This window comes from Oncorhynchus tshawytscha, linkage group LG23 (genome assembly GCF_018296145.1).
Source record: "Oncorhynchus tshawytscha isolate Ot180627B linkage group LG23, Otsh_v2.0, whole genome shotgun sequence".
Classification (NCBI taxonomy): Eukaryota; Metazoa; Chordata; class Actinopteri; order Salmoniformes; family Salmonidae; genus Oncorhynchus; species Oncorhynchus tshawytscha.
Genome location: NC_056451.1, coordinates 5,952,234 through 5,977,259, shown reverse-complemented (window position 1 = coordinate 5,977,259; position 25,026 = coordinate 5,952,234). Strand labels below are relative to the sequence as shown.

Sequence of the window (25,026 nt, the reverse complement as noted above, 5' to 3'; positions counted from 1 at the left end):
CATGGTTGCTTAAAAATGATAGAGAATAATGTTGCTTAGGTCAACTTCACAACAATAACTATAAGGTTATGTTACTGGCATTGAATGCTTCCATATTTTCACATAGTACAGTGCCTTCTGAAAGTATTCAACTGAGATGTTTTTGTCCCTGGCCTACACGCAATACCCCATGATGTCAAAGTGAATTATGTTTTTTGACAATTTTACAAGTTAACAAAAAATGAAAAGCAAAAATGTCTTTAGTCAATAAGTATTCAACCCCTTTGCTATGACAAGCCTAAATAAGTTCAGGAGTAAAAATATGCTTAACAAGTCACAAAGTAAATTGGATGGACTCTGTCGAGCTTCGAATTTCGAACACAGATTCAACCACAAAGTCCAGGAAGGATTCCCAATGCCTCGCAAAGAAGGGCACCTATTGGAAGATGGGTAAAAAAAAGCAGACATGGAATATCCCTTTGAGCATGGTGAAGTTTTTAATTACACTTTGGATGGTGAATCAATACAACCAGTCACAACAAAGTTATAGGCGTCCTTCCTAACTCAGTTGCCGGAGAGGAAGAAAAACGTTCATGGATTTCAACATGGTGACTTTAAAACAGTTACAGAGTTTAATGGCTGTGGTAGGAGAAACAACATTGTAGTTGCTCCACAATACTAACCTAATTGACAGAGTGAAAAGAAGGATGCTTGTACAGAATACAAATATTCCAAAATATGCATCCTGTTTGCAATAAGGCACTAATGTAAAACTGCAACAAATGTGGTAAAGAAATTAACTTTATGTATTGAATACAAAGCCTTGTGATTGGGGCAAGTCCAACACATCACCAAGTAGCAGAGTTGTGGACTCAAGTCACATGAGTCACACATTTGATCACTTGAGACTTGACTTGACAGAAAATTAAATAACTTGAGGCTCGACTTGGACTTGGAGCTTCACGACTCGATATTCGACTTTGACTTGAGACTGATGACTTGAAATGATCTGGCCAGGTTTTGTCATGTCCACACAGCCAGAGACAGTAGCCGCAGCATCTCCCTTGCAAAAAAAACATGCAACAGATTGGCTAGTGAAACGCACACTCTGCCTTCTGATTGGACCAGCGAACTGTCAATTGACACAGGTCGGGTGAGCTAGCGAACAGATTGCTGATTTGCTGTATCAGCCATATGATCAGGTGCAGCGCAAACGTCAAATTGTAGGGAGAGAGGATTGCCATAATAAATAAATATGCAGGTGCAAAAATTGTTTGGTGATCAAGAGTATTAACAGTTTACTTTGCAAGCTCACCAGTAATTGGGCATTAAGTTTTACTTTAGTGCCTTATTGCAAACAGTATTCATGTTTTGGAATATTTTTTATTCTGTACAAGTTTCCTTCTTTTCACTCTGTCAATTAGGTTAGTATTGTGGAGTAACTACAATATTGTTTGTCCATCCTCAGTTTTCTCCTACTGGTCTTTCATAAAGTCAAAATTGCATGAAATTGATCATTTACTTATGAAGCTTGTATTTGAAATGTGTTGTTGAAGTGTATTATTAGTCTACTGCAGAGAATATGCACCATAGGCGCGTCTTTCCGCTTGTGCTCTCCAAACTCCCCCAGTGGAGAGCACTTTGTTCTCTTTGTTGAAAAGGGCTGCCTGGTAGACTCAATAAATAGGTAAATATTTGTAGTTGAACAAGTCATTGCATGTATAGATTTGTTTTACTTGACTTGAGACTTGACTTGAAAAAACTTGTGACTACTCGACTTGACTTGCTCTTAGAATGCTTGCTCTTAGAATGCACAAGCTGGACTCAAGCTGGACTCGAGACTCGAGCCGTTCTACTTGGGACTCCACTTGCAACTCAGACCTTGTGACTTAAGACTTGCTTGTGACTCAAAAAATAGTGACTTGGTCCCACCTCTGCTGAGTACCACTCTTCATATTTTCAAGCATGGTGGTGCCCCATCATGTTATGGGTATGCTTGCCATCGGCAAGGAAAAGGGAGTTTTTCACGATAAAAAGAAACGGAATAGAGCTAGGCACAGGCAAAATCCTAGAGGATTTTCCAACAGATACTGGGAAACAAATTTACCTTTCAGCAGAAAGTTCTAGTTCTAGTGGCCTAGTTACAGTTTTGTCTTCAATTGGATTGAAAATCTATGGCAAGAGATGAAACACGGTTGTTTAGCAATGATCAACAACAAACTTGACAGAGCTTGAAATGTGCCAAAGGTGATTCTACCATGTTTTGACTCATGGGGTTGAATACTTATCTAATCAAGATACTGTATATTAGTGTGTTTAAAAAAATAATTATTTAACCAATTTTATAATTTGTCTTTCACTTTGACATTACAGAGTACAGATCATCGACAAAAAATTACAATTAAATCCATTTTATTCCTACTTTGTAAAACAACAAATTGTTTAAAAAAAAGTGAAGCAGTGTGAAAACTTTCTGAAGGCACTGTGTATCTATAGTATGCTTGTGTCACAATTAATATAACATTTGACGGTGGTTTTATTTAAAACCCTCACTACATTATTTTTTATTTTAATTGGACTGTGTGTAGGTTAAAATCACAATATATTTTTTTTAAATATAAGCCTTTGTACAGACATACAGTATCTAGAAACCAGTGGCATTCAAATATGCCATGATTTAATATAACTCTTGACAGTTTCCTACACTTACAGTACTGTGTAGGGACTTACATGGCATCCTCCAAGTCAGCAGCTATTGCTGACTCAATGCGATAGTTAGCCGTGTGAGTTACTGCACGAGGATGTGGCACCTGACTACACAACCTCGAATACACAATTTAGTGCCTTTGGAAAGTATTCAGACCCCTTGACTTTTTCCACATTTTGTTAGGTTACAACCTTATTCTAAAACAGATTAAATAATTTCCCCCCTCATCAATCTACACACAATACCCCATAATGACAAAGCAAAAACGGTTTATTAAAAAAAAGCTAATATATACAAGAAAAAAAAGTAATATACATTTACATAAGTATTCACCCTTCACTTTGTATTTTGTTGAAGCACCTTTGGCAGCTACAAGCTTGGCACAGCAGTCTTTGGGGAGTTTATCCCATTATTTTCTGTAGATCCTCTCCAGCTCTGTCAGGTTGGATGGGGAGCGTTGCTGCAGAGCTATTTTCAGGTCTCTCCAGAGATTTTCGATCAAGCCCGGGCTCTGGCTGGGCCACTCAAGGAAATTCAGAGACTTGTCCCGAAGCCACTCCTGCATTGTCTTGGCTGTGTGCTTAGGGTTGTTGTCCTGTTGAAGGTGAACCTTCACCCCAGTCTGAGGTCCTGAAAGTTCTGGAGCAGGTTTTCATCAAGGATCTTTCTGTACTTTTCTCCATTCATCTTTCCCTCGATCCTGACTAGTCTCCCAGTCCCTACCACTGAAACATCCCCACAGCATGATTCTGCCACCACCATGCTTCACCGTATGTCACGACTTCCGCCGAAGTCGGTCCCTCTCCTTGTTCGGGCGACGTTCGGCGGTCAACGTCACTGGCCTTCTAGCCACCATTTTCCATTTGTTTTGTCTTTGTTTTACACACCTGATTTCAATCCCACAATTACTGTTTCATTATTTAGCCCTCTGTTTCCCCATGTTTTTTGTGAGTGGTTGTTTATTGTATTTTCGGTCTGTCATGGTGTGCGTGTATTTGTTACTTTGTATCTTTGACATTTTGAGTAAAAGTACGTTGATTACTCATATCTGCTCTCCTGCGCCTGACTCTCTACACTAGCTACACATAGGACCCATTACACTGTAGGGATGGTGCCAGGTTTCCTCCAGACGTGACGCTTGGCATTCAGACTAGAGAATCTTGTTTCTCATGGTCTGAGAGTCTTTAGGTACCTTTTGGCAAACTCCAAGCGGGCTGTCAAGTGCCTTTTACTGAGGAGTGGCTTCCGTCTGGCCACTCTACAATAAAGGCCTGATTGGTAGAGTACTGCAGAGATGGTTGTCCTTCTCAAAGATTCTCCCATCTTCACAGAGACAGAGTGACCATCAGGTTCTTGGTCACCTCCCAGACCAAGGCCCTTCTCCCCCAATTCCATGTTTGGCCGGGCAGCCAGCTCTAGGAAGAGTCTTGGTGTTTCCAAACTTCTTCCATTTAAGAATGATGGAGGCCACTGTGTTCTTGGGGACCTTCAATACTGCAGAAATGTTTTGGTACCCTTCCCCAGATCTGTGCCACAACACAATCCTGTCTCGGCGCTCTATTGACAATTCCTTCAACCTCATGGCTTGGTTTTTGCTCTGACATGCACTGTCAACTTTAGGACCTTATACAGACAAGTGTGTGCCTTTCCAAATCATGTCCAAATAATTGACCACAGGTGGACTCCAATCAAGTTGTAGAAACATCTCAAGGATGATTAATGGAAACAGGATGCACCTGAGCTCAATTTCGAGTCTCATAGAAAAGAGTCTGAATACTTATGTAAATAAGGTATTTCTGTATTTAATTGATTGTTAATAAATCCTGTTTTCACTTTGTCAATATGAGGTATTTTTTATTTCATACATTTTAGAGTAAGGCTGTAACGTAATAAAATGTGGAAAACGTTAAGGGGTCTGAATACTTTCCGAATGCACTGTATATATATACAGTACATACTATATTTTAATATATTATATTTCATAAACTTTAAGCAATATAACATTTTTCCATTACACAAACACCTGTAACTGAACCTACTTTTTTAAAGTGGGATATTTGTCACAGATTCCCCTGGTACTGCTGCTCATTCCGTGCACCAGTTCCAGAGGTCTACGTCACCGGCCTATAGGTCGTCACTGATCTATCTCATTACGCACACATGATTCCAATTCCCCTTGATTAGTAATTGTATATATGTGCCCTCTGTTCATCAATGTCTTGTCAGTTATTGTTCCCATGTCAGTTGGTCTTTGATACCTGTACTTTCTTGCTGCGTGTATTGTGCACTTGTTATTACCGGTCTCGCCCCGTGTATTGTTGTGCATTTGTTATTTGTCTTGACCCGTGTAGTGTATCGCCCGTCTCGTCTTGTGTATTTATTATAGGTTTTACCTCACTCCTTAGTTTGGGTATACATCCCTGTGTTTTTGCATAGGTGTTTGTTTTGGGCTTCGTCCCCGTGCCTTTCATGGCATGTTGTATTTTTGGGTGGAGTATTAAAACCCCTATTACTTATTCCTGCGCCTGTCTCCAATCATTTATAACACGGGACACTATTAGCCACAGTTCGACCCTCAGTATCCAGGGTGGTGAGCCCAAAGGAGACTGCGTGGTTTGTTCCTAGGGAGGGATGAAAACATGCCGTGCTTAGATATATTGCCCCGGGGACATCACGATGAACAAACACATTTTAATTGTGCTCATGGCTGAAAGGCTGCCAACCGACACTACCGAACAAAATCATATTCTTTGATGACACACGCACGTGTATGATTATTTTGCCAATGATTATTTTCTCAATATTGTAATTTACCAGCCACAATATTGGTTGTGAGAGGATGGTTGTTTTATAGTTCAACATCTATTTTCTATTCCTAACTCTGTTTTCTACCTCTCTTTCCTACACTTAACAAAATTTAACTTACAAATCAGGCGCTGCGGCCACTGCAAACCATCATCAGATCAGTTTCCCCATAGAACAATTAGGGAATTGTTTGCAAATGAGCCCTCAGATAGATGATGGCATAAGATCAAAGGATAAGTCCAGGTGGGACATAATGAATGGCCCTGTGTAAACAGTCTGATTGCTCTACTGAATCTAACTTAGATTGTGTGTCAAAGGAAAAGGCATAATAGATATGGATTTGGGTCTTTAATTATGTGGTTTGTGGTATTACTTTTGTCCTCTACATGCTCCAGGTAGCCGTATTCAATAGTCAGGTAACCCCAATGCTACAAGACAATGAGGAACCTTTATATCACATTATTCAGGGTGTCACATTTCACTGTTTCTCAGTTTATTAATATCACGTTAAAACTTATACTGAGTCAAAATGAACTCGTTATGACTTCTCTTTCCCTTTCTAGACTGGACTAAGGGCTCCTACTCCCTCCAGAAGACTATGGCCTCAACTGCTTATTTTAAAGGCACAGGTATGTTTACTTTCTAAATGTGCCCATTGCCTAACAAATGTGTATAGACACATACCGACTGATTCTTGAATAATACAACTTATATAACTTTAATCAAAGTTATTGAAGTTATACCATTCAAGAAACTATGGGTAAATATCAACAATTGAAATGGACAGATTTTCAGATCCCATATTGTATCTTTAAGATTCTAGACTGTACTTGCAACCCCAGTTAAACTGCAAAATGACTGACGTAAAAAACAAAAACTGTGTTTTGTTGGACGTAGTATTTTCAGCATACTGCAGTTATACTGCACTCTAACTGGAATTATACTGCAGTGTACTGCAGTTATCCTGCACTCTGAATGCAATCTTTTTTCGTAAGGGAATGACTCATCTAGCCAAACAAAACAGAGGCTTACTGCCCACATGAATATGACAACGCATGGTTAAGAGCTTGTTATGTTTAATAGACAGGACCTGCTAAATGATGACAGCTGTATGCCTCTCCTATCTGAACAGGCCTCCTGCTCTTCTTACTACTGGGACTGCAGCCATCGTTGTTTATTTCAGGACAAAACATCACCTCAAGTTCCAATTCGACGCCCGATGCTGCATCAACTTTGATGTCACCTGGCATGAGTACTGACTCTGCAGCAACTATCGTGACAGCTACCACAGCTCAAACTACAATGTCGCCTGCCATTTCTTCTACGAATGCTACAATGTCATCTGCCATTTCTTCTACGAATGCGACAATGTCATCTGCCATTTCTTCTATGAATGCTACAATGTCGTCTGCAGGGTTGGGTAGGTTCCTTTCTAAATGTAATCCATTACAGTAACTAGTTACCTGTCCAAAATTGTAATCAGTAAATAACTTTTGGGTTGCCCAAATTCAGGAATGTAATCTGATTACCTTCAGTTACTTTTAGATGACTTTCCCCTTAAGAGCCATTAGAACAAGACAAAAATGTATGTTACCAATTGAACAAAATCTTTTGCAGGATAAATCAATGTTAAAGTTCACATAGCTGGCCATATATGGATGTTACATTTTACTTTATGGGTTGGATATGAAGGCTTCTTCTAACCCATTGCTTTCTACTACATATAATAATATGATTAAATTATATTGTCACATTGAAAACCAAGGTCTAGCATAATTCCAGTCAAAACACCAGTCTCAACGTCAACAGTGAAGAGATGACTCCGGGATGCTGGCCTTCTAGACAGAGTTACAAAGAAAAAGCCATATCTCAGACTGGCCAATAAAAATAAAATATTAAGATGGGCAAAATAACACAGACACTGGACAGAGATATGGCTTTTTCTTTTCAACTGTGCCTAGAAGGCCAGCGTCCCGGAGTCGCTTCTTCACTGTTGACGTTGAGACTGGTGTTTTGCGGGTAGTATTTAATGAAGCTACCAGTTGAGGACTTGTGCTTGTGCTTTTCCCCAAAGTTTTAGAACACCTACTCATTTAAGGGTTTTTATTTATTTTTACTATTTTCTACATTGTAGAATAATAGTGAAGACATCAAAACTATGAAATAACACATATGGAATCATGTAGTAAACAAATAAGTGTTAAACAAATTCTTCAAAGTAGCCACCCTTTGCCTTGATGACAGCTTTGCACACGCTTGGCATTCTCTCAACCAGCTTCACATGGACTGCTTTTCCAACAGTCTTTAAGTAGTTCCCACATATGCTGAGCATTTGTTGGCTGCTTTTCCTTCTTTCTGCGGACCAACTCATCCCAAACCATCTCATTTGGGTTGAGGTCAGGTGATTGTGGAAGCCAGCTCATCTGATGTAGCACTCCATCATTCTCCTTCTTGGTCAAATAGCCCTTACACAACCTGGAGGTGTTTTGTGTCATTGTCCTGTTGAAAAACAAATGATAGTCCCACAAAGAGCAAACCAGATGGGATGGCGTATCGCTGCAGAATGCTGTGGTAGCCATGCTGTCACACCAGCCTTCGCTTTGGCTTCCCCTCCTGTCCAGCTCAGGAATTCGGCGTCGCAGGCCTTCTAGCTGCTGCCGAACCTACTGCTGGCAAATGCTCTTCACTCATCAACCCCGGACTTGACTTGTCATGTCACGTGTGCTCCCTCTCCGGCCTCTAGGTCACCAGGCTGCTCATTATGGCGCAAACCTGTCACCATCATTACGCGCACCTGCGCGTCATCAGAATCACCTGGACTCCATCACCTCCTTGATTACCTGCCATATATACGTCACTCCCTTTGGTTCCTTCCCCAGGCGTCATTGTTTCTGTTTCAGTTTCCTATCTGTGCGATGTTCGTGTTTGTTGTTTTGTTTATTAAATTACGCACTCCCTTGCTTCCTGACTCCCAGTGCACATGTTACATGTCGTCATTACACACACCTGGGTCCAATCCGCAATCTATCACTGTATATATACTCATATACTCCCTCTGCCATTTGCCTTTGTCGGTCATTGTAAATGTTACTTGTTTTCCTGAGAGGACTCTCTCCTACTATTTCCTGAGTACTTTATATTTTGCACTTTGAGTTCGCCCCGTGCCTTTTTGCATATGAAGATATGTTTTGAGCACAACAGCGTTTGGGTTTCGTCCCGCTTTGATCTAAATAAATTCAGTAGTTCTAAACCTACGACTGCCTCCTGCCTAGTCCTCTCTACACCAGTGCCTTAAATGTGCCTTATATTCTAAATAAATCACTGACAATGTCACCAGCACAGCACCCCCACATCATCACACCTCCTCCTACATGCTTCATGTTGGGAACCACAAATGCGGAGATCATCCGTTCACCTACTCTGTGTCTCACAAAGACACGACAATTGGAACCAAAAATCTAAAATTTGGGCTCATCAGACCAAAGGACAGATTTCCACCGGTCTAATTTCCATTGCTCGTGTTTCTTGGCCCAAGCAAGTCTCTTCTTATTATTGGTGTCCTTTAGTAGTGGTTTCTTTGCAGCAATTCGACCATGAAGGCCTGATTCACGCAGTCTCCTCTGAACAGTTGATGTTGAGATGTGTCTGTTACTTGAGCTCTGTGAAGCATTTATTTGTGCTGCTATTTTTGAGGCTGGTAACTCTAATGAACTTATCCTCTGCAGCAGAGGAAACTCTGGGTCTTCCTTTCCTGTGGTGGTCCTCATGAGAGCCAGTCTCAACATCGCGCTTGATGGTTTTTGCAACTGCACTTGAAGAAACGTTAAAAATTCTTTAAATGTTCTGCATTGACTGACCTTCATGTCTTAAAGTAATGATGGACTATCATTCCTTTTTGCTTATTTGAGCTGTTCTTGCTATAATATGGACATTTACCAAATAGGGATATCTTCTGTATACCACCCCTACCTTGTCACAACACAACTGATTGGCTCAAATGTATGAAGAAGGAAAGCAATTCCACAAATTAGCTTTTAAGAAGGCACACCTGTTAATTGAAAAGCATTCCAGGTGACTAACACATGAAGATGTCATCAAGGCAAAGGGTGACTACTTTGAAGAATGTCAAATATAAAATATATTTTGATTTATTTAACACTTTTTTGGTTACTACATGATTATATATGTGTTATTTCAATTATATATATTATATATATATAATTTATAAGTCAGAAAATGTATGTAGCAACTACTTATTGCCCCTTTAAGTCTGTCAAAAGTGTGCGAGTTTGAGCATGTGTCCATTAGGCCTTTTATATCAGCATGAATTAGATTGAACAATAAAAGCCCCACATTTTTTTCCATATGCTGGTATCCACACTATGCAGCTGTTACAAGAGCACATTTTTCACTGGCTGTCCACTGGTTTCAAAAACAATGATTGATTGGCAGCTTAAACTTCTTGAATTCAACCATTATTGGGTTCAAATACACATTTAGATTTGTGAACAGCCATGCACAACAACCACAATACGTAAGGCGCAATTTGCTAAATGAGAGAGCGGCAGTGTGATTCACATCAATGCGCTATGTAGATATCAATAATAAGTCATATCCGTATCACCGTAGACTACACCACTGCTGTCATCCTTACCTCCAAGTGTTTATTCAAGTTGGATAATCTTTGGATGCTGACAGAAGTCGCACCATTGGAAGACATAGCTTGGACTGTAGCCTACAAAAACCTATTTTCCCGCGATCAATCAAACACATTTGGTGTGTCATCATAGTGGTCTCTGACTTGTGGTCAGACTTGCTCTGGTGGAACAAACTTTTTTTGTCAATGCTGATTTGAATGTCGATGAGAAGTGTCAAAGATGTTCTTTTGCAAACGTCCTTTCTGAATTTAACAGTAATCCTTGAAGTAATCATCTCGTTTTTCAAAAGTATCTGTAATCCGATTACAATATTTTTGTTGGTAACGTAACGGATTACAGTTACCGATTATTATTTTTTGTAATCCGTTACTCCCCAACCCTGGTTGTCTGGCATTTCTTCTCTGAGTACTACAATGGCATCGAACCATGATGGCAGCTACCACGGTTCAACATGCTGCTAATACGGCTACCTCTACCTCTAATTCATCCAATACAGTGCCTTGCAAAAGTATTCATCCCCCTTGCCGTTTTTCCGATTTTGTTGTATTACAACTTGTCAATTAAATTGATTTTTATTTGGATTTCATGTAAAATTGGTGAAGTGAAATAAAATAAAAATGTTTGTTTCAATTATTTTTTTAAATAAAACTGAAAAGTTGTTTGTGCATATGTATTCACCCCCTTTGCAATGGCAGGTAATACAAAATGTAATACAAAATGCTGATTGTTTTATGAATTCACATTCAGGATATTTGGTAGATATATTATTTTGCCACTTTGGTCTCACACTACATGTTGTCCTTGCTAACACAGGTAGTGGAACCACAAGCACGGACAATGTCACTTCATGGGGCACCAGTGGCATGACCATGGTGAGTCTAGTATTTTAGTAGTCTAGTAGATTTAATTCATGATATGATATTATGTTACCACTTTATTTGAAGGGGGTATGCATAATGCATCTATATCATCTTTATGAAACTAATCATGACACCTTTGTGAATGTTGCAGTATCATTCATAGCAACCTTCATTACAGATGTTTTACTCAACATCATTCATGAGGCCGCTAAGTAAATAGTCCTTGGAATTATTGCAAATTGTCTTAGAAAATAATTTAGTTGAATTTGCTGATATGTGCTTCTTTTGCACCGAAAGGCAACCTAAACAAAGAGCTCTTTATATTTTGTACATATTTTTGATGATTTTCAGTGTGTTTTGTTTTTGCTAAGTCATTTAGTGTTTATTGAGTATATCTGGTTGTTTTCACCCATGGAGTTGAAGGACTGATGGCAAGTCTACTAGTGTGGTTTGGCTATACCTAGCTAGCTAATGTTTGCATTTAACTTCTTATGGCTGGGGGCAGTATTGAGTAGCTTGGATGAATAAGGTGCCCAGAGGTGCCCAGAGTAAACTGCCTGCTACTCAGTCCCAGTTGCTAATATATGCATATATTAGTATATTCGGATAGAAAACCATCTGAAGTATCTAAAACTGTTTGAATGATGTCTGTGAGTTTTACAGAACTCAATATGTCAGGCAAAAACCTGAGAAAAAATCCAACCAGGAAGTGGGAAATCTGAGGTTGGTCGTTTTTCAACTAATTCCCTATTGAAGATACAGTGGGTCATTGGTCATGTTGCACTTCCTAAGGCTTCCACTAGAGGTCAACAGTCTTTAGACACTTGTTTGATGCTTCTACTGTAAAGGAGGGGCTCATAAGAGCTCTTTTAGTCAGTGGTCTGGCAGAGTGCCACAAGCTCGTGACACTCGTTCATGTGAGAGTTAGCTCGCGTTCCATTGCTTTTCTACAGACAAAGGAATTCTGCGGTTGGAACATTATTGAAGATTTATGTTAAATACTTCCTAAAGATTGATTCTATACATCGTTTGACATGTTTCTACGGACTGTAACTGAACTTTTTGACATTTCGTCTGCTCCTAATGAATGCACTTCGTGACTTTGGATTTGTTTACAAAACGCACTAACAAAAGTAGGAGGACATAAATGATGGACATTATCGAACAAAACAAACATTTATTGTGGAACTGGGATTCCTGGGAGTGCATTCTGAGGAAAATCATCAAAGGTCAGTGATTATGTATAATGTTATTTCTGACTTTTGTTGACTGTACAATATGGCGGATATCTTTTTGGCTTGTTTGGTCTCTGAGCGCCGTACTCAGATTATTTCATGGTTTGCTTTTTCCGTAAAGCTGTTTTGAAATCTGACACACTGGTTGTATTAAGGAGAAGTGTATCTAAAGTTCCATGCATAACACTTGTATTTTCATCAACATTTATTATGAGAATTTCTGTAAATTGATGTGGCTCTCTGCAAAATCATCAGATCTTTTTGGAACTACTGAACATAATGCGCCAATGTATACTGAGAATAGTTTATATAAATATGAACTTTGTTGAACAAAACATACATGTATTGTGTAACTTGAATTCATATGAGTGTCATCTGATGAAGATCATCAAAGGTTAGTTATTAATTCTCTCTCTATTTCAGATTTTTGTGACTCCTCTCTTTGGCTGGAAAATGGCTGTGTTTTTCTGTGACTTGGCTCTGACCTAACATAATCGTTTGTGGTGCTTTCGCCGTAAAGCCTATTTGAAATTGGACACTGTGGTGGGATTAACAAGAAGTGTATCTTTAAAATGGTGTGAAATACTTCTATGTTTGAGGAATTCAAATTATGGGATTTCTGTTGTTTTGAATTTGGCGCCCTGCACTTTCACTGGCTGTTGTCATATCGATCCCGTTAGCGGGATCTCAGCCCTAAGAAGTTTTAAAAGATCTCACTAAGCCCCGGTTTCTTGACGAACGAGACCGGACTGCATTTTGGAAATGGGGATGGCTGATGTGGACTGATGTGTGGTGAACTGAGGCATCACCCAAGTGGGTGCTACTCGTTAGTTGTGGAGGAGTACTCAGTCCAGGCTACAGAGATGTTGAGCTGAGGACGACATCAGGGCCAGCAAGCCAACTGCATCATCTGGCATCGATCATCTGGCATCACCATCATCAAATCATCTAGCCTAACTCCAGTGGGTTGTCAGAAGCCCCAGTCTCTGTCATAAACGGGTACACTCTGTTGTGACGGAACTCTCAGAGCTGGCTTCATCACCGTCAACATCAATTTCTTTGTTTTGTTAATCTACCTAATTGTTATGTGTCACGCCCTGACCTTAGTTATCTTTGTTTTCTTTATTATTTTGGTTAGGTCAGGGTGTGACAAGGGTGGTTTGTTTCGTTTTTGTATTGTCTAGGGGTTTTCTAGTCTAGGTGTTTATATGTCTATGGTTGCCTAGATTGGTTCTCAATGAGAGGCAGCTGTTTATCGTTGTCTCTGATTGGGGACCATATTTAGGTAGCCATATTCCGTGGGTATTTTGTGGGTTGTTATTCTATGTTTAGTTGCCTGGTTTGCACTAGCCATATTAGCTTCACGGTTCGTTTTGTTGTTTTGTTCAGTGTTTGTTCTTTCATTAAAGAAGTATATACGCTTACCACGCTGCACCTTGTTCTCCTCCACATGACGACCGTGACATTATGTCAATTTACATTTTTCCTTTTGATCTGTTGACATATTCTGCAATTCAGCTTTTAGCTGCAAATGTGTAGCCAACAAGATTAAATGACCCAATGAAACTATATACCCTTCATATACTGTATAACAATATCTCACTCATTATCTAAATTTCATTGATACACTGTAACCTGAATCGTTTTCTCCAGCAGAGAGACAGGTCATACTGTATCAGTTGACAAGTCACATAGAAAAGATGATCTTTTACAATGTTTCATGGGGCAGAAATGGGCATTCTGTCACGCCCTGACCTTAGAGATCCTTATTATTCTCTATGTTTGTTTAGGTCAGGGTGTGACTCGGGTGGGAAATTCTATGTTTTCTGTTTCTTTGGCCTTGGTCTACTCTTTCTGCCACCAACGAGAGCCGTTACACATTCACACACAGTGCAACACAAATACCTTTTTACTGTAGGCTGCTGCTTAACAATAGATTCTACCCTGATATCTGATTATTTATATTACTTATGTACGCTGAGGTCTGTCCAACGCTGGTCCGACCAAGCTGACTCCACACTCCAAGACTGCTTCCATCACGTGGACTGGGAGATGTTTCTTGCGTCAGACAACAACATTGACGAATACGCTGATACGGTGTGCGAGTTCATTAGAACGTGCGTTGAAGATGTCGTTCCCATAGCAACGATTAAAACATTCCCTAACCAGAAACCGTGGATTGATGGCAGCATTCGTGTGAAACTGAAGGCACGAACCACTGCTTTTAATCAGGGCAAGGTGTCTGGTAACATGACTGAATACAAACAGTGCAGCTATTCCCTCCGCAAGGCTATCAAACAAGCTAAGCGCCAGTACAGAGACAAAGTAGAATCTCAATTCAACGGCTCAGACACAAGAGGTATGTGGCAGGGTCTACAATCAATCACGGACTACAGGAAGAAACCCAGCCCAGTCACGGACCAGGATGTCTTGCTCCCAGGCAGACTAAATAACTTTTTGCCCGCTTTGAGGACAATACAGTGCCACTGACACGGCCTGCAACGGAATCATGCGGTCTCTCCTTCACTGCAGCCGAAGTGAGTAAGACATTTAAACGTGTTAACCCTCGCAAGGCTGCAGGCCCAGACGGCATCCCCAGCCGCGCCCTCAGAGCATGCGCAGACCAGCTGGCCGGTGTGTTTACGGACATATTCAACCAATCCCTATACCAGTCTGCTGTTCCCACATGCTTCAAGAGGGCCACCATTGTTCCTGTTCCCAAGAAAGCTAAGGTAACTGAGCTAAACGACTACCGCCCGTAGCACTCACATCCGTCATCATGAAGTGCTTTGAGAGACTAGTCAAGGACCATATCACCTCCACCCTACCTGACACCCTTGACCCACTCCAAAGGTCCACAGACGATGCAATCTCAACCACACTGCACACTGCCCTAACCCATCTGGACAAGAGGAATACCTATGTGAGAATGCTGTTCATCGACTACAGCTCGGCATTCAACACCATAGTACCCTCCAAGCTCGTCATCAAGCTCGAGACCCTGGGTCTCGACCCCGCCCTGTGCAACTGGGTACTGGACTTCCTGACGGGCCGCCCCCAGGTGGTGAGGGTAGGCAACAACATCTCCTCCCCGCTGATCCTCAACACTGGGGCCCCACAAGGGTGCGTTCTGAGCCCCCTCCTGTACTCCCTGTTCACCCACGACTGCGTGGCCATGCACGCCTCCAACTCAATCATCAAGTTTGCGGACGACACAACAGTGGTAGGCTTGATTACCAACAACGACGAGACGGCCTACAGGGAGGAGGTGAGGGCCCTCGGAGTGTGGTGTCAGGAAAATAACCTCACACTCAACGTCAACAAAACTAAGGAGATGATTGTGGACTTCAGGAAACAGCAGAGGGAACACCCCCATCCACATCGATGGAACAGTAGTGGAGAGGGTAGCAAGTTTTAAGTTCCTCGGCATACACATCACAGACAAACTGAATTGGTCCACTCACACAGACAGCATCGTGAGGAAGGCGCAGCAGCGCCTCTTCAACCTCAGGAGGCTGAAGAAATTCGGCTTGTCACCAAAAGCACTCACAAACTTCTACAGATGCACAATCGAGAGCATCCTGGCGGGCTGTATCACCGCCTGGTATGGCAACTGCACCGCCCTCAACCGTAAGGCTCTCCAGAGGGTAGTGAGGTCTGCACAACGCATCACCGGGGCAAACTACCTGCCCTCCAGGACACCTACACCACCCGATGCTACAGGAAGGCCATAAAGATCATCAAGGACATCAACCACCCGAGCCACTGCCTGTTCACCCCGCTGTCATCCAGAAGGCGAGGTCAGTACAGGTGCATCAAAGCTGGGACCGAGAGACTGAAAAACAGCTTCTATCTCAAGGCCATCAGACTGTTAAACAGCCACCACTAACATTGAGTGGCTACTGCCAACACACTGTCAATGACACTGACTCTACTCCAGCCACTTTAATCATGGGAATTGATGGGAAATTATGTAAATATATCACTAGCCACTTTAAACAATGCTACCTTATATAATGTTACTTACCCTACATTGTTCATCTCATATGCATACGTTGATACTGTACTCTATATCATCGACTGCATCCTTATGTAATACATGTATCACTAGCCACTTTAACTATGCCACTTGGTTTACATACTTATCTCATATGTATATACTGTACTCGATATCATCTACTGTATCTTGCCTATGCTGCTCTGTACCATCACTCATTCATATATCCTTATGTACATATTCTTTATCCCCTTACACTGTGTATAAGACAGTAGTTTTTTTTTGGAATTGTTAGTTAGATTACTTGCTCGTTATTACTGCATTGTCGGAACTAGAAGCACAAGCATTTCGCTACACTCGCATTAACATCTGCTAACCATGTGTATGTGACAAATAAAATTTGATTTGATTGATTTGATTTGATTTACTGTATAAGGATACTGCAACTGATAAATTGTTTTCCCGTAAACTTTGCTGTCAAGTTATAGCTAAACACTGTATGGAAAATGATATTTACCATTATTTACCATCTACTAAAAAGAATAGCTTTAAAAATTGTATCTATTTTTTTTGCTGTTGGATTAAATGTTAGTTAAAATGACTAAACAGTGAGTCTTTCATTATCTGATGTATAGGTGACTAAACGAAATGATCTTATGGTATTTCATGAAAAACTTTTGCATGTATGACTCAGGGGTTAAATATGTATTCAACTCCAATTAATGCACAATGAAAGGTTCTGAACATAAGATAATGGGTATTACTCAGTGTTTTGAAAATACACCCCCTTACATCTGAAAATGTGCCAAAGTGATATTGAAAACTAGAAGTGAATACAGACCGTTTTTTTTCTTCAGTTCTACCACTGTAGTGTACATAACCACAGTGCGTGTGTGTTGGTGGGTGTGGGTGTGAGTGAGGGGTTTGAGGGGATGGTGACTGGGCCCATGTTTGTGTCTGTGCATGTTGGCACCGAGGAATGAAGTAACTTGGTGGGAGAGATTATTTCATGATACATGTAGTCCGCTTTACCATCCCATTTAATGCCTTATCTTGTAGCTTTCCTTCGAGACAGGCAATTTCACATCAAATAGCATGCACGATGTCACCCTTTACAAAGCACCGTTTTTGAGGGAATTAGCCAGTTATGTCACATTTAGTAATGCCCTCTACATTGGTTATGTCATCCTTTTTGCACCCTTTATTGTGGAGTAGGACATAAAAGTACAGTTGATCTGTGTAGTGCAGACTTTATGTATGCTGTATAGACTTTCTAAGTAGTACTTCATTCAACGTCGGACCGATACTCCTGTTGTTTGATTGTTTAGAGAAAGCATAGATGCGGTGCTCAGTATCTGATCGTCTATCTCTCTCTCTCTCTCTCTCTCTCTCTCTCTAAGATATCCTGTCGCCAGTTCTCCTGTAACTATTCAGACTGCAATGATGTGTACATGAATATGACTTCTGTTTCATGCAACGCTAATATCACCTTCTGTGAGGTACAGTATACACTATGCGTGTATTGCAGAATTTTAGAATTTGAATAATACAAATGTACTTACGTGTCATACACAACTTTTGCATGCTATAGTTCATATTGCATCTGCTGTCATTAATTCTTGTCACACCTATTTTAGATGCGATCTTCCTGGCCCTACTACTAAAAGTTTCACACCATATTTTTTTTAAAGTCAGTTGCATTTGCAGCAACTACACCGGAATGTGGTTCTAACTTCATCTTTTAACGAAACATTTAAATGTGTTTGTTTCTAAAAGTGTGCTAACAAAATGTGTGTGATACCTTCTCAGCTGAAGAGACAGGAAGACATGACTTACACCGGTGGCTGCAGTTCCTCCTGCAGTAATGCCTGTGTCAACGACACTCAGACCAACTGTTCGATGGGATGCTGCAACTCCACTGGCTGTCTTAGCTCTACCCTGGCCTCCATTGTTCGTACAAACACTACAACAGGTAATTCGTTTTTTGGTTTTTCCCCCAAAAAAATATACAATAAAGAAAACCAATGTCCTGTGGCCTACGGTGGTCCACTGGTTCAAACCGCTGCTTCTGGATCACATGCACTGTGTATCTCCGAGAGCATGGGTTCAAATCCGTCCCACTGCTCAAGCACCCTCTCTCCTCCTTACTTTCTTCTCTAGCCATTTCAAATAAACACAAAACACACCTAAGGGACTAGCCCACTCCATAAAAAAAATTGGATATCTAAGTGCCCTGTATTATGATTGTTTTCTATGCTATTCTGCATTTCTTCAGTTTCCTTGTAAACTGTGTGCAAGACTAAATAAAGTCAAAGTCAAACTGTACTATGGTGTCCTTGGTGTTAGAATTGGTGAGCCTGTAAAAACCCTGTCTTTTACTGTGAGGGATTCATGCTTACCGGTACATGTATCACCACCACATCAATTGGGAGACTGTTACTGTATGGGGCTGAGCAAAATCTGTTGTTCTGTTGAACTATTCGTTTTCTGACAATGCATAGCATCTTATCACTATTCCTTTCATTTCAACACATCTGTAAAATGTGTTATTTATTTGGATTAAATCTGAATTGCATTATATGAGCATGAAAGTACAATGCACTATATACAGGACAGAATTGAGACATGAGTCATCTCAAAGATACTTGTTTTATTTGTTCCTCCAGTGACTACAGTGATGATGACCACCACCACCACAACAACAGCAGCAGCAGACACCACCACTACAACTGCTGAACCAACCAATGTAAGAACTAGCTTTTGGGCAGCAACTTGACATTCTCAGGTTGATGTAGGCCTACAACAATATGTTAGGGTTCATTTATATACACATTAAACGGGCAGTGTGTGTGTGTGTGTGTGTGTGTGTGTGTGTGTGTGTGTGTGTGTGTGTGTGTGTGTGTGTGTGTGTGTGTGTGTGTGTGTGTGTGTGTGTGTGTGTGTGTGTGTGACGGTCATGGAATTTTGGATGGCAGTTATTGTTCAGGCAAGTGACCGCGGTCACCATTATAATAGTTTTAAAGACACATTTTCTCCTCTCCTCCGCTCCCGTGCTGCTGTTGTAGGGAGGGGGAGTTGTCTAGACAACCAAAGACACCTTGCTTGTTTTAGCAAGGAGCAACACTGTTTAATCACTGAGTTGATGTTAGCGCGGAAACGGGCTCGGTAGTCCCGTCTTAGTCCCGTCTTCAGTGAGCTATCTGTTTGTCGTCGGCTCTCAGAACCGGCTCTTGTAGGAGAATGTTGGGAGCCGGCTCGCATAACAGAAGAATAATCAAAAGATTTAAATGAATAGAATAAACTAATTCGAAGAACAAATAAAGAAATAAAATAATATAGGCCTAAATGCTCAAGCGCAAACACATTCGTTCTGACTGTCTGCTCAGACTAACAGTCTCACCTGTTATTCCTGTCAATCAGACACGCAGTGTCAACGAAGGAACCAAAGCCGAGGAGAGAGAGGAAGGACAGCTGTGAAAACAACAGCTGGAAAATGAGTCGGAAGCACAGTAGCATTTGGATGCATTTAGTAATGTAGACAATGTTAATGCACAGTGTAGAATTTGCCAAAACAAAATCTCATATAAAGCCGGTTCTACGCACAACCTACACCGGCATATGCGAACTGTGAAGCTAGCTGTACCGGAGCTTCAAGAAATTAGCGGGCCTGCTGGTGATAATGGTAGAGCCAGCATCTCCACCACTCACTCAAGTAGGCCTACTCCGCGACCCACAGCAACGCAGTCTTCTATGGACCAGTTTATGCCAAAGTCTATGTCTGTAGCAAAACAAGGCCAAATTGATATTGCATTCGCTAAAATGATTGCTACCGATTTCCAGCCATTTTCGATCGTGGAGGACAGAGGTTTTAGCAATAGTCTATTCCAAGCAGGAAAACCCTTTCAAATTCACTTATTCGACAACTGTATGAGAGCACACAGGCTTCAGTGCACGAGTCCGAAAAGCTACTGTAGTTTGCCTTACCACTGACTGCTGGACATCAAGGGTAACCACTTCTTACATGTCGGTTACATGTCACTTCATTGAAGATTTTTCGATGTCTAGCTGTCTTCTGGACTGCTTTGAGTTCAGCGACAGACACACCTCAGAGAACTTCGCAGACGAACTGTTGAGAGTGTCCAGAGAATGGCAAGTAGATGGAAAAGTGGTCTGTTGTGTTAGCGACAATGTAGCTAACATAACCAAAGCCATAAACATTTTTAAATGGACCCATCATCCATGTCTTGCCCACACAATCAACCTGATTGTAAGAGATGCTCTGAGGGTGATGAAGCCCACTGTGGACAAAGTGAAAGCAGCCTTGGAATACTTCTACAGGAGCACAATAGGTGCTGAAAAACTCAAGTCTACACAACGCCAGATGGGGATGCCTGAGCTGAGGCCTAAACAAGACTGCACTACAAGGTGGAATTCAACATTTTATATGTTGAAGCGGTTTCTTGAGTCAAAGGATGCCATCATCTCTACCCTGGCCGTTGTCAATGCACCTGTTGATGCTCTGACCCAAGAGGAATGGGAGGTGGTGGAGGAGGTGTGCAGAGTCCTGGAACCCTTTGAGCAGGTCACTGTGGAGTGAGGTGCAGTAAGCAGTTACTTCATCATTATTTAATCCAGTACTATATATGTATGTGGACAGTAGATGAGAATGTATTATCAGTAGAAAAACATGAACCTGAACTAATAAGTTACTGTTCTCTCTTTTCGGCTATTTGACAGCCGCAAAAATGATACTCCTGTGTAAGGGCCTGCAGCGAATCACATCCAGCCGCCAGAGAGAAGCAAATGTAACTACAGGACATGTGACAGAGTTGATTGACACCCTATGTTCATCAATGGACAGAAAGTTTCACAGAATGGATATAATCACGTGCTATCAGAAACCGCTGCACTTGACCCCAGGTTTAAGAAGTTAGCCTTCAGTGATGACAGAGCGATTGATGAGGCTCTTCAAAGAATAACTTCTGCAGTAGGGAGGGACAGCCCCAGCAGTGAGCTGGCTCAGGCACCAGGAAGAAGAGGGATCAGATGGAGCAGAAGCTCCAGCAGGGAGACTGCATAGTGGCCACATCCGTTCCCTCTGAGAGGGTCTTCTCGAAAACGGGACAAATAATTACTGAGAGAAGAAACCGCATCAGCCCCTCGAAAGTGAGGCAGCTTGCATTTCTGAATGCAAATCTCTCATAAAAGCTCAATTATGGTCAGCATTGCTGTGTGCTGCTGGTTATAAAATGGCAATAAAGAAGAGAGAGAAAAGAGAGACCAGTTTAATGTTTTAAGTGGGATGCTGCATTTTTTTGTTTTGAAAGAGCCGTTTGGGAGCCAAAAGAACCGGCTCTTATTGGTGAGCTGAGCCGAATGAGCCGGCTCACTGAAAAGAGCCGGAATGCCCATCACTACTCTGAAGCTCTTTCAGAGTGATCATTGCATTCTTGGTCACCTCCCTGACCAAGGCCCTTCTCCCCCAATTCCATGTTTGGCCGGGTGGCCAGCTCTAGGAGAAGTCTTGGTGGTTCCAAACTTCTTCCATTTAAAAATTATGGAGGCCACTAGGTTCTTGGGGATCTTTCAATGCTGCAGAAATTGGTGGGTACCCTTCCCCAGATCTGTGCCTCGACACAATCCTGTCTTAGAGCTCTATGGCGGTTCCTTCGTCCTTTTGCTCTGACATCAATTGACTTTACCACAGGTGGACTCCAATCAAGTTGTAGAAACATCTTAAGGATGATCAATGGAAACAGGATGCACCGAAGCTCAATTTTGAGTCTCACAGCAAAGGGTCTGAATACTTATATTTTTGCTTTGTCATTATGGGATGTTGTGTGAAGATTGCTGAGGATTTAAAAAAAAAAATTTTAGAATAGGGCTGTAACGTTGCAAAATGTAGAAAAAGACCCAGAGTTACCTCTAATGCCGAGGATAAGTTCATTAGATTTACCAGCCTTTACCAGCCTCAGCCCTCCAGGCTGTGTAAGGGCTATTTGACCAAGAAGGAGAGTGATAGAGTGCTGCATCAGATGACCTGGCCTCAACAATCAGCTGATCTCAACCTAATTGAGATGATTTGGGATGAGGTGGACTGCAGAGTGAAGAAAAAGCAGCCAACAAGGGCTCAGCATATTTCAGAACTCCTTCAAGACTGTTGGAAAATCATTCCAAGTGAAGCTGGTTCAGAGAATACCAAGAGTGTGTAAATCTGTCGTCAAGGCAAAGGGTGGATACTTTGAAGAATCTAAAATCAAAAAATATATATATTTTTTTTTTGGTTACTACATGATTATATATGTGTTATTTCAATATTTTGATGTCTTCACTATTTGTCTACAATGTAGAAAATAGTTAAAATAAAGAAAAACCCTTGAATGAGTAGGTGTGTCCAAACTTTTGACTGGTACTGTATATACATGTATATCAGAAATTATTCACACCCCTTGACTTTTTCCACATATTGTTGTGTTACAGCCTGAATTTGAAATATCTTACATTTATGAAATCCAAGATGGCGTAGCAGTCAGACGTCTTTGTCTTTGTCTTGTCTCGTCCCATGTATATATCTTTTAATATATTTTTCTTCTGATTCTTTTAAACATTTTTCCTAAACCTCAACTTCAAAATACTCTCCTGCAACCCGCCTCACTCAATGTGGTGTGGATCTGGGGGTTTTTCTAAAGTATTTCTATTTACCTCGGAACTGGATTGCTTCAACTGAAGCTAGCTAGCTAACTAGCTACCAGCTATCAGCTATCAGTCGGCTAACCTTTAGCTCGGAAAGCTCTCGTCAGTTCGTACAACGAGTTTCAAACCAGAGCATACCGGACCTATTTTTCTCTCCATCTCCGTGGATTCCTACCGCAAACTCTGAAATCTTTCTTCTGGATCATGGCAGCTAACCACTCCTGGTTAAAGTTCCCGTCCCGGAGCAAGCACCAACTATCCTCCTACCGACGTCACCAAAAACAGACTTTTCCCCCATCGCAACGTCCCTCTAAGGCCCTTATGCTAGCTTGCTAGCCCCGGCCTGCTAACTGCTAGCTTGCTAGCACCGGCCTGCTGACTGTTGTCGTGGAAATTTCCTGTATTTACCAAATCATGAGAGCAAACCACACACAAGTCAGAGTTATCACAAAGTCCATTTTTTATTATATGAGCTCCATCACAACCCTGTGACTCTCAGATCAATTCAGTGTCTATCAATGAACAGGCATATATCAAATCCACCTCTCCTTGACAAGATCACAGAGACACATGACTAGCACACAGAGACACATGACTAGCACACAGACATTGTGGAGCCAAGAGATACACGCTTGACCTCTCCCCTCTCTCCGGCCCCAGTAACTTAGTCTTGACAGAGAACAGATGACTGCAAACCCGCCACAGTATTATACAAAAATAAACATTCTGATGAGAAGTAACTTACAAACATATAATGAATATAAAACATCTTACCTATGTTACCAACTAATTCTGATCATTCCCCAACACTGTCGCCATATCCCCAGCCAGCCCAACCACTTACTGGACTCATACGATCACTTGGCTATGCATGCAGGCTCTCCTGCAACCCGCCTCACCAATTTATATTTATAAAAAAGTATTATTTACCTCAAATCTGTAATCCTCCAAGAAGCTAGCCAGAAACTCCAAGAAGCTAGCCAGAAACTAGCCAGAAGCTAGCCAGGAGCTAGCCAGAAGCTAGCGCAGAAGCTAATACAGAAGCTAGTTCAGAAGCTAGTTCAGAAGCTAGTTAGCTTCTTTACTGGCAAATCGTTAGTATTCAGCTAACCACGGTTTGTGGTCATCAGCTATCCTTTAGCTCGAAAATCTATAGGCAGTTTTGTACGGCGCAGCGCGGCTCGGAACGGAACATACCGGACCAATTTTTCTCTCCATGTCCCTGGATTTCAATCGCTAACTCTGGACATTCATACCTGGATCTCACAGCTAGCTAGCTGCTATCCGTGTGACTATCGGCTTTCGGCGATTCCCGGAGCAAACATCAATTATTCCGGAGCTAGCCAGCTCCGTCAATCACTCCTGAGTTCCATCAATCACTCCTGGGCTGCAGTCACCTATCCGGACCCGTTTTACTGCCTACGCGGAGCCCCACCGGGCCTTCACAACTGGACTGCCGACGTCATCCACCCAAAGGAGTTATCCGGCTGGCTCCTCCGTTGCGACGTTACCTGAACGCCCATCTGTGGCCTGCTAACCGTTAGCTGTCTTAACGGCTGCTATCTGAATAGACAATCGGACAATTTATTTATTTTTATTATTATTATTATTATGTTTTCTTCTTGGGCCTCTATAACTATATCTATTGTTTTTATTTTTGTTGTTGTTGTGTGATTTGGATTAATCCCCTCTACCACACGGAACCCCACTAATCTACTGACGGAACGCAAGAGGTGGCTAATAACAGACCTCCATCCTATGCTAGCTTGCTACCGATGGCCGGGCTAGCTGTCTAAATCGCCGTGACCCCCAACCAACCTCTCCACTCACCGGGCCTTTTGATCACTCGACTAAGCATGCCTCTCCTTAATGTCAATATGCCTTGTCCATTGCTGTTCTGGTTAGTATTTATTGGCTTACTTCACTGTAGAGCCTCTAGTCCTGCTCACTATACCTTATCCAACCTATTAGTTCCACCACCCACACATGCAATGACATCTCCTGGTTTCAATGATGTTTCTAGAGACAATATCTCTCTCTTCATCACTCAATACCTAGGTTTACCTCCACTGTATTCACATCCTACCATACC

General features: G+C 41.6%; 1 protein-coding gene across 1 annotated transcript in view; it reads left to right on the top strand.

Moving 5' to 3' along the window:
• The window catches only part of LOC112223093 (serine-rich adhesin for platelets-like), a 31,382-nt gene that overhangs the window by 290 nt on the left and 6,066 nt on the right, over nucleotides 1-25,026 (top strand). The window contains exons 2-7 of the mRNA XM_024386050.1: nucleotides 6,055-6,120; nucleotides 6,624-6,911; nucleotides 10,963-11,021; nucleotides 17,642-17,740; nucleotides 18,051-18,213; nucleotides 18,908-18,987. Coding sequence (XP_024241818.1) covers nucleotides 6,090-6,120; nucleotides 6,624-6,911; nucleotides 10,963-11,021; nucleotides 17,642-17,740; nucleotides 18,051-18,213; nucleotides 18,908-18,987 — 720 coding nt within the window. The 5' untranslated portion in view covers nucleotides 6,055-6,089. The remainder of the gene's footprint in view (nucleotides 1-6,054; nucleotides 6,121-6,623; nucleotides 6,912-10,962; nucleotides 11,022-17,641; nucleotides 17,741-18,050; nucleotides 18,214-18,907; nucleotides 18,988-25,026) is intronic.